Source organism: Parasteatoda tepidariorum, chromosome 4 (genome assembly GCF_043381705.1).
Source record: "Parasteatoda tepidariorum isolate YZ-2023 chromosome 4, CAS_Ptep_4.0, whole genome shotgun sequence".
NCBI classification, from domain to species: Eukaryota; Metazoa; Arthropoda; class Arachnida; order Araneae; family Theridiidae; genus Parasteatoda; species Parasteatoda tepidariorum.
This window is the reverse complement of record NC_092207.1, coordinates 58,835,594-58,854,536: the sequence shown is the minus strand read 5'-3', so window position 1 is coordinate 58,854,536 and position 18,943 is coordinate 58,835,594. Positions and strand designations below refer to the sequence as shown.

Genomic DNA, 18,943 nt, shown 5'->3' with positions numbered 1-18,943 from the left:
ATTAGAAAATTATGATAACATCTCCTGAATCCTCAGATCTGGCTGAGGTTGGTAGGCTATTAGCTGAATGCTTAATTGCTTAAAATTTAATTAATTTATTGAATTTAATTGATTTTTAAATTTAATTTTTTTATTTTATTTAGTTGCATTTTTTCATTTATTAATAAAATGAATTTTATTTTGAAATAATTTACCGATTCCCCCCACAGAGAGGGCATTAATGAAACATTTTGTAGAGCCTTTAAAAAAAATGCTAAACGTTAGGGCCTCAAACTAAGTCTTTTTTTAGATATCTTCTAAATCATTTTCCGAAAGAATTTATCAAAATGAAGTAATTAAACTACCACACTTATTGAAAAGGACAATTTTGCAAAACTGGAACATTAGCTCTTAATGGGTTAGTGACAATATAAATACTATACTATGAATTACCAATCAATCTACTAAAAATTAAATTTAGTTTACTGCAATAATTTTTTTTTTACTTTTCAAGTGTTCTTTTAAATGTTCTTAATGTTCTTTTATTCCCTAATTTAACAGATTTATGGTTATTTATAACTAAATATGTTAATTCATCACATGAATAAAATGAGGAGTTTGCATGCATACAAGCTTTTGTATTCATTTCACTAAAAAAAAACTGCAGATATTAATAACTATTACTATTTTTTATTTAGTAGATAACCTTTTAAAACATTAGAAAAAAGTCGGGTTTTATAAAGTTCGAATAAACTAGTATAGGATCTTACAAATGGAAAAAAGAATTATTTTAGTTAACGAGAAATTTAAAACAGTAAATAGCTTTTGTTCATTTTCTGTTTTCAAAAACCTAATTTTTCAAATAGGAAATGTTTCGTCCTTTTTTTTGATATGAAACGAAATGCATGAGGGGATTATGTAATAAGCTTTCACTTTAGATGTAGTTCATTTTAGATTTCATTTTGGAAATGCGATAAAACAGCAGTAAATTCTGCTTGTAACGTTCAGAAAACGACTGAAACTTGCATTTCCCTTTGACACGTAATTTCATTTGTAATTTATGCATCCTAACTAGTCGTAAAATGACTGAATTTAACTATTAGTGGATAAGTTTTACTTTTAATGGTTGGGAATTTTTTCTTATTTTTTCGTTCATCAAAAGCCGATCTTAAGTTAAAATCGGAGCATTCTATCTTTTCGGACAATAGTCGAGATTGAGAAACTTAGTCCAAACTCGAAAACGAATTAAGTAAAACATGCCTTACTCATTTTTAGTTACATAAAAAATTCTTTATGAAGTTTTAAAAAAAATTGTCCTCGTATTTTGTAGCAGATAATAACAATCATACTCAATGATTCCAAATTAATAAAACAATTGCGGAATGTAATTGAAATTTAATGTCGAGGATTTTAATTATTCTATATATAGAAGGTAAATATGCATAATACAAGATGAAAATTTCAGAAATATTCTGAGAATCAAATATTCTCTACATTTTCTATATTTATTTTAGGTATCTGTGATAATTTAACTGCAGCCGAAACAATGGCTCCGGTATCAAGAAACGATCTCGAACTAACGGATGAAGAGTCCGATGACGATAACGATGAAAAGACCCCTCTAGTTGAAAATCCTTACGACAAGTAAGTTTTATATTATTACAAATAATTAACTTCGTTATTTCTAAATTCAATACTCCATTTTCAGAGTTTTGTGAGATCAATTTTATTAACGTAAACCTTGGTAAATTAAAACTAGTATTTCAGACAACGTAGATCAGTTGGAAAAAGTAAAGTACTCACGCTGCATTACAAGAGCAGTTCTGCTGTGTGTACTCTTAATTTTCTATAAAGTGTCAGTGGTGTAAAATATTATAAATTAAATGACTTCCTATAAGCTGCCATCCTTGGCTAACAGTGCTTACACCTATGGTTCCTTCTAGATGAGGTTAGGTTGAAAAAAACCGAGCAATTTTTCCTGCCAAAATCTGAGATTTTACGTATTTGCCAATAAAAAATGGAACATTGTTCCGATTCTAGGAGAGATTATATGGTGTTTAGAGTAGCTAAAAATGTAAATGGCTAAAAATAAAATATGGTGATGTCTTAAGGCTCCCCAATCTATTTTATCAACCCACTTTATTATGAGATTCAGTAATTTTTTTTCTACAACTAAAATTCTTTTGCCTTACTGGTTCTTTATTAATAAGGTTTAACGTATTTTTTTCAAGCATTATAATATTTATTTCCAAAAACCTTATAACAATTCCATTTATTTGCAATTGTTGTTGTAAACGTTTTAAATTATTAATAACAATCTCTCCTACGTAACGTCTTCTATGATAGACAGCACAAAAAAGTTTTCTTGATTTTTGTACAGTTGTAGTTAGTTAAAAATAAAGGCAAGACACCAAACTAACAATGAAAATTAATGCATAAAAATTTAGTCAGCATTATTAATGGTTAGCTGAGCAAAAAGTTGGTATTTACTAGTTTTTAAAATTACTTTGCTGAATTGTGCTCGAACTGTCCTTGCTTTATCTTATAAAGATTGACTTGAGTCTAATCACAAGATTAGTTTCTATAATAATTAATTCTAACTCATTTAATTATCGTTGACGGGAATACTGAATTATTTCTCATGGAACTATTCCCCCTGGAAATACGATTTTGGCATAGTATTAAACCTAAATTAGTTTAAAGTAGGCATAACTGTTGGGAAAAAAGGTAATTTTATTTTAGAAAAAATTAAGCCTCTGGAAAATTTCCATGAAGGCAATTGTCTCAAAATTTGAGTCGATGAATGTATTGTATTCATATTTGCTTCAAAAGATGCTTAAAATTAGTTCTCCAATTATACACAGCTTAAAGAGCTATTATTGTCTAATTAGCAGTTCTTACCTTCTTCTAATTCAATTTCTAATTTTCTTCGTCCTTTTTAAAAGATCTTTATATTTTTTCCCCATGTTTTCCTTATCTAACTTATAACATTTCTCATTGCTAATCTTTGATTGAAGCATTAAACTGATTTTGATTAACAAATTGCTTCCCAGTTCAGAGTAATCTATTCTGGTAATCTGGTAATCAAACTGGTTGCTGTCCTTTCAGTCTCATTGTGTGTTTCGACTTATTAACTTTTTTTTATAGTATTTTTGTTTATATTTCAGTTAAACATCTATTTGCGATAGCTAATGTGTATATTTATTTCATTCCATTTTTTGTAAAGGATTCTAGAAACACATATTAAGAGCGGTAGTTATGGTACGTTTTATGTTTGAACAATTACAAAAGAATAAAATGAACTTCACTTTTGTTCAAACAAGGAACTATAAATTGAGGGAACCCAGGGAAGATTGTTTAATCATTGAAGGAACCAACCATTTAAAAGTTTGAAACCTATGATATTCATTATTAATTAGAAATAATTGCGCAGCGTCCATGCATTTTGAGCTAAAAATATAACGAGGTTCATTCAATTTAAAACAGAGCAAATCAATTTGCAACTGATTCAGAATTAGAAAAAGTTAAATTTGTTGCTAAGTTTAATTACTCAATTAAACTTTTTCTGTTGGTAATGCAAATCTTTCCCTGAAAATAGGATTTTCATTAAAGCTATTTTCAGTCAAATTTGATAAAACATTTTATAGTTTTATTTGAACTTCAAAAAACCTGCACTGTAGTTGGGTGTTATTGCATTTGAACCAATATCTGGTACATGGTTAAAAAGCCAATATTTAAAAAAATAAGTCCCCAACCTTAATTAAAAAATTAGTGGTACCACAGTGAACTGATCACAAGACACGGTTCCCAGTCACTGAAGTCAAGCATTAATGGCTGCTGCCAGCGAGATGGTGGATGGTCACTTTGATCAGCCTGCAAAGAGACCGAAAGTGTGCGGTATCAGCCCTCGATAATCTGTTCTACAAAAATGTGATTGACTTCTCGCGCAAGTCATTTAACTGCCAAAGAAGTGGAGCTATCTCCTCTGGGGAGAATCAAAATCGTGGTGGCATGTCTTCAGATCATCCTCATGTATGTTTTTCCAGACCGTCGCCAATAGCGCATTGATCAGTTCTAGAGCGACTACTAGTACTAGTACTAGTACTAGTAATAAAGTACTAGTACCACTAGAAAGGTTATTCAAAATGCATTTTATATGAGTAAATTGTAAAAAAAAAATAATAGTTTTTTTACTCTATTTTAGGAGTCGAAAGGAGGATCTGAAAGGATGGGACGTGTTTATAGTCACTCCTCCCGAAGAGGAGGACGAGACAGCAACATCAAAAGCCATCGATATTACCCTAAAAATGATGAAAGTCTTCGTATACTTGCTAACGTTCGCCACTGTACTAGTATCCGCTGTCATAGCAAAAGGTAGCTTCCTTTTCATGACATCCCATATGCGGGAGAGCAAGACTTTACCTGTATGCCGCAAGGGTTTAGGTAAGTCGATTTCATTGTTTTTATGTCAAAAAGTATCACGTCATAATCAATGTTATTTACCGACAACATAATAACAGAGACAACATTTAATAATATTAACAGTGAAATGCCAGAACATAGTAAATGTTTTGAGTTGTGAATGGGCCAATAGAACATTCACTATTCGAAAAATGTAGTTCCTTCATTGAAATTTTACTGTGTGGTTATTAATGTTCCTGACTAACAGCATAATAATACAGGGATAACGTTTCACAGTAATATTAATAGCGCGATATACTAGTAGAGCATTCACTTCTAGAATAACACAATTTCTTCATTGAATTTAGACTACATTATTATTACAGCACAATCAGAGACATAATGTTTTAACAGAAATAACCACTAACCAGTAGAAATTTCACTTCTGGATGACGTTTTGTCTTTATTGAAATTTTATAATGTGGTTATCAGTGTTTCTGACGGACAGCATAATAGGGGAGATAACATTAAACAGCAATATTAAAAATGCGTTGAACCAGTAGAGCATTCACTTCTAGGAAGATGTAATGTCTTTATTGAAATTTTATAATGTGGTTATCAGTGTTNTAGGTAAGTCGATTTCATTGTTTTTATGTCAAAAAGTATCACGTCATAATCAATGTTATTTACCTACAACATAATAACAGAGACAACGTTTAATAATATTAACAGTGAAATACCAGAACGAGGTGAATGTTTCGAGTTGTGAATGTGCCAATAGAACATTCACTACTCGAAAAATGTAGAACCTTCATTGAAATTTTACTGGATGGTTATTAATATTCCTGACTAACACCATAATAATAGAGGGATAACGATTTACAGCAATATTAATAGCGCAATATACTAGTAGAACATTCACTTCTAGAAAAACGTAATTTCTTCATTGAATTTAGACTACATTATTATCACAACATAATCAGAGACATAATGTTTTGACAGAAATAACCACTATCTAGTTGAAATTTCACTTCTAGGATGACGTTTTGTCTTTATTAAAATTTCATAATGTGGTTATCAGTGTTTCTGGCGGGCAAAATAATAAGGGAGATAACATTTAACAGCAATATTTATAATGCGTTGAACCAGTAGAACATTCACGTCTAGGAAGATGTAATGTCTTTATTGAAATTTTACTAGGTGGTTATCAATGTTCCTGGCAGACAATATAAGAAGAAAGATAACGTTTAACAGCTATATTAGTAGTGCAATGTGCTAGTTATATTTCCATGTCTTTTTTTTTTCAAAAGGAGTTCATCATCCAGTAATCTTCTAAATCAAGAGGATCGTGACTAAATAAAAATTTCCATTTCAACCCTTCAGTCAGAAGTTCATCTGATTAAGACACCCACCATTCACCTGTAGGAGTGGTAATTCTCTCTCAATACGTAGAACGACGCCAAAAAAACTAGTTTGAAACAAAAAGAAATGCCGATTTGTGGTCATTGTTCGAAGTGGATAGGCAATTGAAGTATCCCCGCTCTGATTGCTTTTATTTTTCATGCCAACTTCCATAATTGTCTCCTGATTGGCATCAGGGCAGTAAATCACGACACCGCTTAAAATTCTGGAACTCTTCATTGTCACAATATTGAAGAGAAATTCGAATTATAAGAACAAAGAAGAGGAAGCATTTGTTTCTTTTGGTTTGGAGGAGAATGCAGCATGAATGTTTGGATGTTCATTGCTGATTGAAATTGATTTTAAAAAAAATATTGGGGTTAATCGACTTGTTTCCGATTCATTGGATCTCTGAGAGAGAAAAAAAAGTCGGGAATTCGATTGATTAGAATCACCAATTGAGAGGAGAATCATTTATATAAAAATGTTTATTCAAGATTCATTAACTTCTTGGGGAGAATTTTCCTTATTCTCTTAAATCAATGATATAATCTATCGTTGTTATGTATTTTTATGCTATGTTAGATCTATATTCAAATCTATTAGTGCTGCTTTTGTTCATATTTCTGACCCATTCCTTGATAAAAAAAAAATACATTAAAAAGTTTTTCAGCTACTTTATTCATGACGTTTTATTTATAAATGTTTGAAAAAGAAAGGCATTACATTTATACTGACAATGCCTGTCTTCATAAGATTTAAAGTGAAAAAAATTTTATTTAAAAATAGATGTCCCATAGCTACCATCTGTAAGATCGTTGTATATTAAGGTTGGTAATTAAAATTTCAAAGTAAATTATTTTACCCACCACGCGGAATCAATAATTTAAACCTATGCATTTAAGTGTTGGTAAATTAGCTTAATTTTTAAATTATTTATCAAAATTTAATTATTATTTTACTGCTACTTAGTAAGATCTTTCCGAACAACTGATCAAGTTGGCAGCTAATATGGCCTGAGAAAGATCTCGAGATAGAAATTTAATTAACGTATTTTCAAGTTATATTATATTTTTTTAAAGTGGCCCTCTCCATCCAATCGCTTTATATGAATTGTCAGTACAGGTAGAAAATAGTTATCATCCGTAAAAACGTACTCTTTGTTTTCAGTATTAAACTTTTTTATGGTAAATGTAATCTTTGTTTTGTAAACAATTGCTTTTTACAAAGATACTAAATATTACTACTAAAATACGTGACTATTTTATTTTATATCCATTTAAATTTAATATAAAAACCATAAAATATGGTTATAATTGTATTTTATGGTTATATCTTATGGTAACCATAATATATTAAACTTAAACATATTTCAATTTCTAAGCTGAATAAAAAAACAATTTAGTAAAAAGTGTTATATGAAACAAAAATATTAAACACGTCCGCTTTCTTTTTATAGAGAAAGAAAATATATAAGATTTTTTTTAAGAAAAATTTAACTACTTTTCCTCCCACTGCTGAATTATAATTAAAAAAAAGTTTTAAAACTAGTGAAATTTGATTTAGGTAAAGCTGAGAACACTTTTACAATTTTTAGCAGCAGTCATGGCACTTTATTAAATACATAAAATGTCACAAGGTTTAGTAGGTCAAAATGCCATTGCAACAATCAATAACTCTGTAATCTAAAAACCACGTAATCATGAGTATTATTAATCATAATAACAATTTTAATTTTAATTATACGTATTCATGATTATTTGCAACATAATCGAAATTCGAAAGAATAATAATTACTTAATCTTAAATCATTACAAATTGTAATCAGTACCTTATTAGTTTTAATCATAATGTCATTGTTATTCGTAATCTTAGATTATTGTTAGTTCTAATTTTGATTATAAAGGCAATCGTAAGTATTGGCTCGTGATTACAAATAATCCAATACATTAACCCAATTCTAAAAGATGCATCGTAAAATCATTTTGAAGAATGTCCCAAGTTTTTTGAGTGATTTCTGAGGATGAAAACACTTTTTAAACAACAATTCGATTCTTTTTACTTGATTAATTTATTTTCTGATACGTATTTTCAATCTATATAGCATTTTTGAATGCTGGTTGTGTGACGGATTTAAAATAAAAACTTATAGCTTAAAAACTTACGTTTATTTTGTAGGTATTCCTTTAAATATGCTTTTGTAAGAAATTTTACCACATATCATATTGAGATGCATTTGTTGGAAAAGTTTTGCTATCGTTTATTTCAAAAAGCATTTAATAAATATGTTATGATTAATTTTTTTTTCTCTTTCAGGTTTAGATAGAGATAGAGATTATGAAGTGTATATACCCACGATAGAAAGAGTAGCCTGGATGTGGGGCTGTTTTTTTGTCTTAGTTATACCAGAGTTCTTTAGCTTATTTCGAAGTTTTCGTATTTGTGTATTTAAATCATATAAAAAGCCAAAACCCTTGTCTTTAATAACAGTAAGTATTTTAAAACCAATATTTAATTACTGTGTAGCTATTTTTTTTTTTTTTTTTAGTTTTAAATTGTCATCATTCATTTTATAAAAAAAGCATTTCAGTGCAATACACTTCAGAATTTCTTAAGTTTTTCACTCTTCCAAAGCTCTTTTTCAGTGATAAAATATAAATATAGATTGATGATATGAGTTAAAGATTAGTATTTAGTTGGGAAAAAATGCCAATGGGCAACTATTTGGGCACTTAATCTTTCTAAAAATTTTAAACGAACTTTTTTTCACCATTTGTTTTTGTGAATAAATAACACCGTAAGACATGTTGATTTTAAAATTCAGTACTTAGTTAATCACAAAACAAGCAGAAAAGTCTGTTTAAAAAAATTAAGAGTTTTGAAGAAGAGTTGAATCTTCGCTGAGAACTGAAGTTTTTAATTCTTGTTTCTAAACTTCTTCGTTAACTTTACAAATAATAGCAATAAGTAATGAATGTAATGCAATTTTCGGGGGAAATTATCTAATTAGCTAGTTTTTTCTCCTTTAATAGAGATGTCTAAGCTTACATCCCTTCACTTACCTGTCCACTGGCAATCCATCAATGATCAATTAGTTACAAATGGTCCAATAAGAATACGTTTCTATTGCAGTGGGGAAGCAAATCATCCAATAGGAATAGTGCAAAACTTGGCGAACAAAAAACAACCATTCCCAACCGCAAAATTATGACAATTGATAAATTTCTTCCACTCAGTGATATATTTCAGCCTTTAACTTAAACATTTCTATTATAAGTTTCGATTCCATGAATACTTTTTTATTAAAACAAAAGACTCAACAATTTTTCTTCCATTGTATCAAATCTTTTAAGTTGTTTCCAGTTTATGGTACCTTTTAATTTTATCAAACACGCGTTATAAAAACCTGTAAAAATGATGTGAATTTTTCGTCTTTCAGGTATTTATTGCAGAAACAATGTATACAGTTGGTTTATGTCTCCTAGTATTTGTCGTCCTACCAGACCTTGACGTCATCAAGGCAGCCATGCTCACGAACTGCGTCTGTTTCATCCCTGCAGTCATCAGTCTTCTTTCCCGCCACTCTGATGAACCAAGAAGACCATTAAAAGTGATATTTGACATGCTTGCCATCATCTTCCAAGGCAGCGCCTTGGCTATATGGCCCATCACTGAAAGTGGGCCAAGAGCTTGGACAATTCCAATTGCAGTAGTTCTTGTATCAATGAGATGGTGGGAAAACTATCTGGATAAAAGATCTCCTATAGCATTTATCAAAAAGCTCAGTAGCATCAAGGAAGATCTTCGGAAAAGTCGATATTTCATATATGTTTTCCTATCCGTGTATAAAATGGTACTCATATTATGCACTATGTTCGGCTTAGCTCATTTAACAATGGAAAATGCTTCGCTCATATTTAAAGGTTTTTCGCTCAGCTTTCGTAGCCATCCTATAAGTATTCAACAAATAAGAAGAACAGTTCTCCTTTCTAATATGCCTGACATTCCAACAGCAAGTCCATTAGATGAGCAAGTATCAATTCAGTCTGTTGCTTTGGCACCAATTCACTTGGCGTTGATACAAATTAGTGCTGCGCTTGTGTGTTATGTCTTTGCCAAATTTGCTTGCAAGATATGTATACAAGGATTTAGTTTTGCCTTTCCTATCAGCTTAACGATTCCGGTATGCATATCAATGCTGATTGCCGCTTGTGGGATTAGAACAGAAGACGAATGCTTTTTCGAATCTTTTATACCTAAATACTTGTTCTGGACTTGTCCTGAAGGAAACTTCCTACAAGAGTTTGTGTCAGATAAATTTGCATGGATATGGCTACTTTGGTTATTGTCACAGACTTGGATAGCAGTACATATTTGGACACCAAAATGTGAACGTCTGGCTAGCACAGAAAAGTAAGTTTCTGATTTTCTTTTTCCGCTTTAACATCCTTTAAATCTTTCTTGTAAGAATGCATAAAAAGAGCGTTTATTTTAAACGGTTATCGGAATTAATGCTAGAATACTACTGTGCTCAAATGTAATGGCTTTTTAAAACTTTTTCCAAAAATGCGCAGTGAAAAAATTGAAAAATATTAAACAAAATCAATAAATAATCGAATAGAAGGCTCTCAAACAATTCCTTTCCTATTATTTTTGTTTATCAATGGAAAAATATCCCCTGAAAATTATGCCTTGCTTAAACTTATTACAACTTGTTTTTAATAAATAAAATCGTTCGTAGAAAAAAATTGCAAAAATTACTGTTAAAATTAAATAAGAAGAATTTCTGGCATATACATGCATACTTGAAAGTTTTTAACCAAAGTAACTGGATTGGAATAGAGCCAAACTTAAATCGTTGAGTTAAAACTACAAACAGCAAAGTTCTCAAAATATATTGGCATCGCAATTTTTAAGATTTTCTGCAATTGGGAGAGAAATACTCAAAAGAAGAACGTAGACTACTAAAAAATAACTAATTTTCTCAAGAAGATAAACTAGCTTTGACATTTCTATAATTACTTAAAATATAAAATAAATAATTGGATAAACAGCTGCATCTAATGAAGCAAATGATATTAGTTTGGTACTCAGCAAATGAAGAGCTCGGTACCAAAATCTGCTATTTCTAGAATACTTCGAATAATAAATAAGTTAATTTCTTCAAGGAAACGATAATTGAGAAAAATCGTTTTTGATTTTATATGCAGACCAATCCAGACCAATGAAGTTTGAAGTTTAAAGCATAACACAGCCTTGGATTGGAAACATGTTAAATAAGTCTTGAAATGTAGTTTTATATCTAAATCAATTTTCATCTTAACTTACTTAGCAGGTTTTGATATTCGTCATCTCAAATTTAAGAATAAAAATCGTATTTTTGACTATTGCTATCTTGCATTACCCAACAGGTTGTTCGTGAATCCTATGTATTGTGGGGCTTTAATAGATCAGTCCATAGCTCTAAACAGAAGAAGAGATGACGAAGGCGAAATAAAAAGTGAAGTAAGTTATTTTGCTTTTATTTCTCTCATAAATTAATTTAATCTCATAAGTTATTTAAGTCAAGATAAAAATGCTTGCACAATTTTATAAGTTTAAGCCTTGAGCCATGGTGTCCCAGGGCTCAATATGATGGTGGCGCTTGCCTCAATAATGAGGTGACCCGGGTTCTAACCCAGCGACAGCTGGTCGATTCGAATTCCGCACCCGGCTCGCAACGACCACAGTTCTGATTTAAAATATCCTCAGTGGTAGACGAATCATGAGTTAGAGTCCTCTTGCCGTCAGGTTAACTGTGGAAAGTTTTCTTGGTTTTTCTCTCCATGTAACGCAAATGTAACTATTCCCCATGTAACGGGTTAGTTGTATCAAAAAATTCCTCCACGAAGGCAAATTTCTCCTAATATTTGAACCAGGAGTTCCCTTGTCTTCTGAATTGGGTTCTAAATTACAAGACTACGGAGTTGAACATTAGTAGCCGTAAGCCCTAAATTGGGTCGATTGTTCAATGACTGTTATAAAATAAAATAAAAAGTTTAAGCCTTAAGCAAATGTGTTTTGATTCTATTATTCAAGTGACACTTAATGGTGAGCAAAAGAAGAAAATAAAATGGACTATCCTAGATAACTTTTCATTTAATTTTAGGATTTTTACGTTCTAGTACTCAATCTTAATGATTCGAATGGGAGACTTTAAATATGCAAATTAATTAGTGCAGACGATATTTTAAGTTACGAAATCAGAGATAAAAACGAACTTTTTCTGAATAAAAATAAATTTTTTTTCGATGGATTTGGATTCCTTACCCCCAAAATATAGGAGTCAACCGCCATCTGGGAAATATGGTCCCAATAGTTTGAGCAGGAGAGCGTTCTAAAGCAGGAGAGCGTTCTAAAGTTGGTACCCCTTAATGTTGATTTTACTTTTTACGTATTTTACCATATCTTGAAACTTTTTAAAAAAATTTTCCCCTAATTGTAAAGTTCATTTATCTAAAGATAATTCCATGCAAGAAATAACGTTTAGTAAATATTATTTTTAATTCTTGTATTATTTCATTTATTAATAGTAATAGTCGAAAGAAATTTTATTGTAAGGTATGCAATGTTTTAAATCATTTTAAAGATTGTAATTTCACATGACAAGATACAAAGCTTGTGCGAAATTGGTCGACTAATTCCTGAGAAATCATATCTTAAAAATACGACTTTTTACAGTGAATACAGAGAAAGTACATTTTTTTGCCTGATTCGTAACTTAAAATACCATCTGTATTAATTAATTATCCTGCTTGAGGTCCTCCCTCTCAAACTACTAAGATTCAGTCCTAGAACGTGAATATCCGATCATTGAATAAAATGCTATTCACGTTTTTTTTTTTTTTTTTTTTTTTTTTTTTTTTTTTTTTTTTTTGCATTGCATTGCATTGCATTGCACTAAAAAATATCCAAGATGTAACGTATACAATTTATAATGATCATGATTTTCAGACTAAATTATGTCACTGGTGTGTTGGTTTCTAGAAAATAATTGTTGAATTGTTGAGATGGTTATTATACAATCTCTACTTGGTGCTTCTGTTTAACTCTTCATCCAGGTGTACACTTTTTTTAATGAAAGAAGATATTGAAATTGATCTGTAGCAAAACTAAAAGCAAATAAGAATCATTGACTGAATCTTCCTTCCACCTTATATTTTTGAATATTACTTGAAAAATTTATGTTGCCTAACATGCGTAACGTTTTCATGTCGATGAAGAGCTTAAGTATGCAGAAAGCTACCGATGAAACACAGTTTATGTGCAAAGTTTAAAATAGTTGCTAGATTAAAATGGTTAATAGATTTCTTCTGAATAAAGTTGAGAACTTATTGTGTATCTTAATATTTTTCATTTATTTATTTCGTTACAGGAATTAGATTTAGAAAATAAAGAAGATAACGATATCTCTCAGTACTACGAAACCATTTCCATTCGCAGCGAAGAATCCAGTAGTCCATCGGGTAAAAGTGTCCCTGTCAAAGGATCTGATCATATCACAAGAATCTATGCTTGCGCAACTATGTGGCATGAAACTGCTGAAGAAATGTTGCAGATGTTAAAATCAGTAATCAGGTAACCCATTTATTTGATTTTTTAGAGTGAGTAAGCCCAGCAATCTTATCTTTGCCCCTGCTTGAGTAGAATCATGTATGCAAAATGCATTTCGACTGAAATGTAAAATTGCTTGTTTCTATATTCCAAAATCTAAAACAAACTCTTTCGATCCAATTTGTGACATAATAATCCCTTTTAATGCAAGAAGAAAATTTTATTCATTTATTTTATTTTATTTCATTTTATTTATTTTATTTATATTATTTCATTTAATTAATTTATTATATTTTAATTATTTTATTTATTTTATTTTATTTTATTAACTTTTTTTTATTCTTCCTTTATTTCAGTTTTATTTTTTATTTTTTTATTTTATTGTCTTTATATTTTATTTCTTTCATTTCACTTAACCTTTTTTTGTTTAATTTTTTATTTTACTTTTTTATTTTGCTTTGTTTTGATTTTATTTTTTCATTTTTTTTTTAAATTTATTTTTTCCATTTTATTTATTTTATTTTTTTCAATTTTTGTTTTATTTTTTTATACATTTTTTATTTTTATTTCATTTTTTTTAATTTCATTTTTATTATTTTATTTTTTATTACTTTTATTTTTTTATCATTCTTTTCATTTTAATTTATTTTTATTTATTTATTATTTATTTATTTTTTTATTTTTTTTAATTCTAATTTATTTTATTGTTCTGATCCGATTGCTACCATAATTCCGTTTAAGATCTTATATATTCCGTTTAAGATCTTATATAGGTGAAATTCCTTGAAAAAGGAAGGAAAAAAAAGTTTTCCGTGACATCTAAATCAATCACCTAAATTATTTCTTTATTCGTGAATGACCACCTAGAGCGCATCCTTTAGCTTTATGACCTCATCTATCTTTCGATCCACACTGCATAAACCCAGTTTATTCCCATTCGAAATGAACGACCAGGAAATTCACTTTCGAGTTGCGTAACATTTAGGTTTGAGGATTCTTCAAGTTCAAAAAACTCATGTTTGAAGCAACTAAGACGGATCAGATTTTCTCTGTTTAGATTTCTTTTGTATTAACAAAAATATCCATCACAACTTTGGAGTAACTTTTTTTTCTTCCTAAACACACAATCCGTACTCAGCATTTTGTCTTTACGATTCAGCCTCGGGACATTTCGTCCCTTTCAGGTTAAATTGCACTAGGTTCCAAAATGCGTTAAATTTAACAGCAGTGTATATTTGTATAACTTCGCTATATGAATATACACTGTTATTTATATAACGAGCTATAATGTTCGTTTATAAAAATTAATAAATTTTTTTTTAAAACTTTCATTTGACAAGATATATTAAGGCAATATTTTTATTTTTCAAATTTCAGATTTTAGCGGATTAAGTAATGTAAAATGTTTATAATTCAGAATTAAAAATTTTTAATAAAGATAAAAAAAATAATCATATTATTAAAAATAAAATTATTTTATTTTTAAAAATAAAATTATTACATTATTAAAAAATTATTTTATTTTTAAAAAATTATTTTATTTTTAAAAAATTATTTTATTTTTAAAATTAAAATTAATACATTTTTAAAAAATTATTTTATTATTGAAAAATTATTTTATTATTAAAAAATTATTTTATTTTTAAAAAAAATTTTTATTTTTAAAAATTAAATTATTTTATGATTGAGAATTTATTTTATTGCTAAAAATAAAATTATTTTAGCATTGAAAATTTATTTTATCATTAAAAAAATTATTGTACCATTAAAAACTTGTTTCATTATTGAAAATGAATAAAATTATTTTAGAATTTTATTATTAAAAACTAATTATAAGTAAACACATTTTAGTGTTGAAGAGCTCAAAGAAAGATACATTAAATGTTAGAAAAATAAAGGCAAAAGGAAGGTTGCAAAATTCGTACAAAACTTGCCTAATATTGAGCATAGTTTTAGAAAAGAAAGAAAATTATTTTTTATATCTTCATTGAAACAAAACAATCAAAATACAGTTCTAGAACTACAAAAAATTTATTGTTTGATTATAGTATTTTGTGTTTTAAATTTTAAAAATACGGTATTTAAAAGAGATTAGTCTTGTAAGAATTCTCACAGGTGTTTTGCATCTTTTTAAACCATTTAGAAAAAAATTGTTAGAAAATTAACATAAAATTAATTCTCATTTTGTTAACAGGAGAACGTAATTTCAATTAAGTAAGTAAACCCCCCACCCCGAAAAAGAAATTTTTCTTCTTTTTTTTTTAAGAATACGCTTATAATGCCAAATGGTAACACCCGAATTAGCATTAAAAAACTATTTAGTCCAATTTATTTAAGAACTTAACCCGGTCAAATTCATATTCGATATTTATAACCAATTATAAATGTTCTTAAACTTGGAAATTTGACAGCATCAAAAATGTCAATTTGCACATTTTACAGAATCAAAAATTTTAATTTGCTCATTTGACAGCATCAAAATGTCGATTTGTACGTCTGACAGCATAAAAATGTTTACTTGCCTGCTTATTAGCATCGAAGAAGTAAATTTACAAAAACTCTACAGTTATGAGTTCCACGCCTAAAGTGTATAAATAAAATTAAAGAGGCTCTAATGTTTGACGATTCTTTTGTTTTAACTAACGTATTTACGCCACATTTTTTTAAATCACCGCTAAAATCGCCCTTATTTTTATTTGCTATATATATCTAAATCAGGGCATACTTCTGGAGATAATCTATAGTCTGATCCATTTCTATTCCTAGAAGATATAGAACAAAAACAATGTTGCTTGAAAATTAGCTGCGACCAGTTAAGAAAAATTCCCCGTTTTAACGAAGCAAATTCGCATATCACTAATAATAATTTATTTATTATTAATGAAATAGATATATAGAAATTTTGATAAACTGTGAACTTAAAAAAGAAATCTACAATTAAAAAAAATTTTACACAAAAAACAGCCAACTTGTTCAACATGCAAGAAAATCATTCAAATATTTGTTAGCGACGGCAAACATTCAATCATTCATTTCCCAATCTCACGAAACCATAAGAAATTCCGAATCAAAAATAATTTGAGATCAAAAACCCGTGAGAAGAATTAAACGCACGCAATTCGACCTTGATATTTCCTTTGAACGGTACTTTTTTGTTTTTGTTTCTACCTGGCTGAACACCATTCCACATCTGCAATTTTCGCCATTTTGTTCTACTTTGCAACGAACGGGGAAAGTTATTAGGTTAGTGAAAATTCCACCACTTCCTTTACCTCGACTAATTCTTCGCCTCAAAGCCAAACAAAATTTAAACCTTCTTACAATTTTTCTTGCACAAAACATCGTATAAACACTCATTTAAAAAAGATAAAAGGACGCAATTGCGATAGACAAATTACAATGCTGGATCAAGGCTATAATTCGGGTTTTTGGAATCTCTTGAAGCGAATAAATTGTTTCCGTATTCGATTTGTGTGTTTTGATTTGATGTTTACTACTTGTTTGAACACTTCAGGCAATCCCTTCGAACCAGAAGTGTTTAAACTTGGCTTATAATTTAATACATGCAATATAAGATTCAGGTTATTTTGTAGCTGAATTTAGAACTTCAGTATTTTGGATTGTTTTTATTAGCTTTTACTCTCATATAAGCAGCTTTGAACGTTTTTAAATACTTTTATCATAATTCAAACAAAAACAAAACCATAAATGCGATCTTGACACAAATTATAAGTTTATAAACATTATTTTATTTATAAACATGCTAAGTCCGATTAAAAGTCCGATTCAATAATCCGTTGATTCTCTCATGATTCGCTTATATGACCTAACTCGACCCTACATTAACTATGTTATTCAACGATACGCTTTATTTCTTACCTTACAACATTCATTCGCTCTCTTTTCATGAGAATTCAGCCAGATATTCGGTATTTGATAAATTAAATTTTGAAAACAAAACAGTCGTCATCACGGAGTTTATTAAACAACGTTGAAAAACTGAACTTAGTAAAAATTTCCGCGATATAAATATGTTTAGGAACCAATAACAAACATTAACAATACGTGTCTTTTCAGTAATAAAGAAAAATATGCGTAAAAAATTAAACTGCCAGTATGTACTGTTCTCGCGATACAGAGATAAGTATATTTTTTATGAGTATGTTTCTTTTTCCTTTTTTTTTGTTGTTTTTTGCATGTATTTTAAGGTAAAAAATGTGTACTTCACCTATATTCAAAACGTTTTGAAATCCTGATTTGAAAAATATATTTAAAAGAAATACTGATATCTACTTAAACTTTCGAATTAAAATAAAATAAAGGTTTGTTTCCACAAATTATACTTATAAACGAAATAAAATAAAAACTGTAACTAATTAACAGAGATTAATTATATTTTAAATAATTCATTATTTAAAAATAATACAGCAGAAAAAACGAAGTTTTGAAAATAGTCTTCAAAACTAAAGCCTATTCATCCTTTCAGACTCAATAATATTTTATCGGTACCTCTCATTGACGGTAATAACATAAATTATTAAAATTGTTACCTTTTTATCAAAAAATAACAAATAAAAAATTGTTCCGTATCTACCACTACAGTTATTCAATTTCAATCCCCTAGTGCAGGGATGGCGAACCAATGGCACGCGTGCCACTTATGGCACCCGACACAATATTTAGGGCACGCCACCGATCACATTTGTTATTACACAAATGGTATTACTCTATGAAGCATATGTAACAATTAAATTAAAATTCACAAAAAACACACAAAATAATAAACAATTATTAATTAAAAATTAACAATTAATGCTAAAAAAAACAATTAATAACCATAAAAAACAAGCTAACAATAAATAACTAGCAAAAAAATTAAGTCCTGCTTAAACTAACATCTTACAACCTAATGTAAGTTATTTGTCATCTAATCTGCAACAACAGAAGTCACACTGATGTTACTTCAAGTTGAATTAAGCGTATAACTGAGACATTGCATAATGTTTTTTTTTTTCAATGTAAATAAAGAGTTTTGAGTTGATAGTATTTAGTACTATTATTTTCCCAATAATCACGAAGTTAAAATTATTTTAAGGGCACGTCTATGCCCTCATCAAGCAATTTTTTAGAAAAAATGGCACGTTGGTGTATAAAGGTTCGCCACCCCTGCCCTAGTGTATAATACATGTTAACTAGATTCTGTTTTGGGGTACCTCTTTATAGATGAAGGTTGACATTGTCGATAACACTCGCTCCTCATTGGTGACCTGCGGGCGAGATTTGAACACTATTCTAGAAGCTTTGTCTAAATTGCTAATATTCATCAGTTATTTTTGGAAAATATAAACATTGCTTAAAATGAGGGAAAATTTTATGAACTTTTCATCCTCAAACAATTAATTACATATTACTTATAAACAGACACTCCTGACAGTTTCCGTCATAATCAAAAAACTAACTTTTGTGTGAGTGGGATATTATCTATTCTAACGTGCAAAAACTAAAGACACGTATGTCACGTTCTATGATTCTGAGCAAGTCACGTTTATGTTGATGTCATTATTTTGCA

The 18,943-nt window shown here is 29.1% G+C and overlaps 1 protein-coding gene across 4 annotated transcripts in view; it reads left to right on the top strand.

Annotated features, from left to right (window-relative positions):
- Positions 1-18,943, top strand: part of LOC107451385 (chitin synthase chs-2) — a 70,896-nt gene that overhangs the window by 20,310 nt on the left and 31,643 nt on the right. For all 4 annotated transcript variants that reach the window (XM_043057390.2, XM_043057383.2, XM_071179908.1 and 1 more), the window contains exons 2-7: positions 1,494-1,623; positions 4,184-4,422; positions 8,098-8,270; positions 9,221-10,194; positions 11,193-11,286; positions 13,196-13,398. In XM_043057390.2, the coding sequence (XP_042913324.1) occupies positions 1,526-1,623; positions 4,184-4,422; positions 8,098-8,270; positions 9,221-10,194; positions 11,193-11,286; positions 13,196-13,398 (1,781 nt within the window). In that variant the 5' untranslated portion in view covers positions 1,494-1,525. The remainder of the gene's footprint in view (positions 1-1,493; positions 1,624-4,183; positions 4,423-8,097; positions 8,271-9,220; positions 10,195-11,192; positions 11,287-13,195; positions 13,399-18,943) is intronic.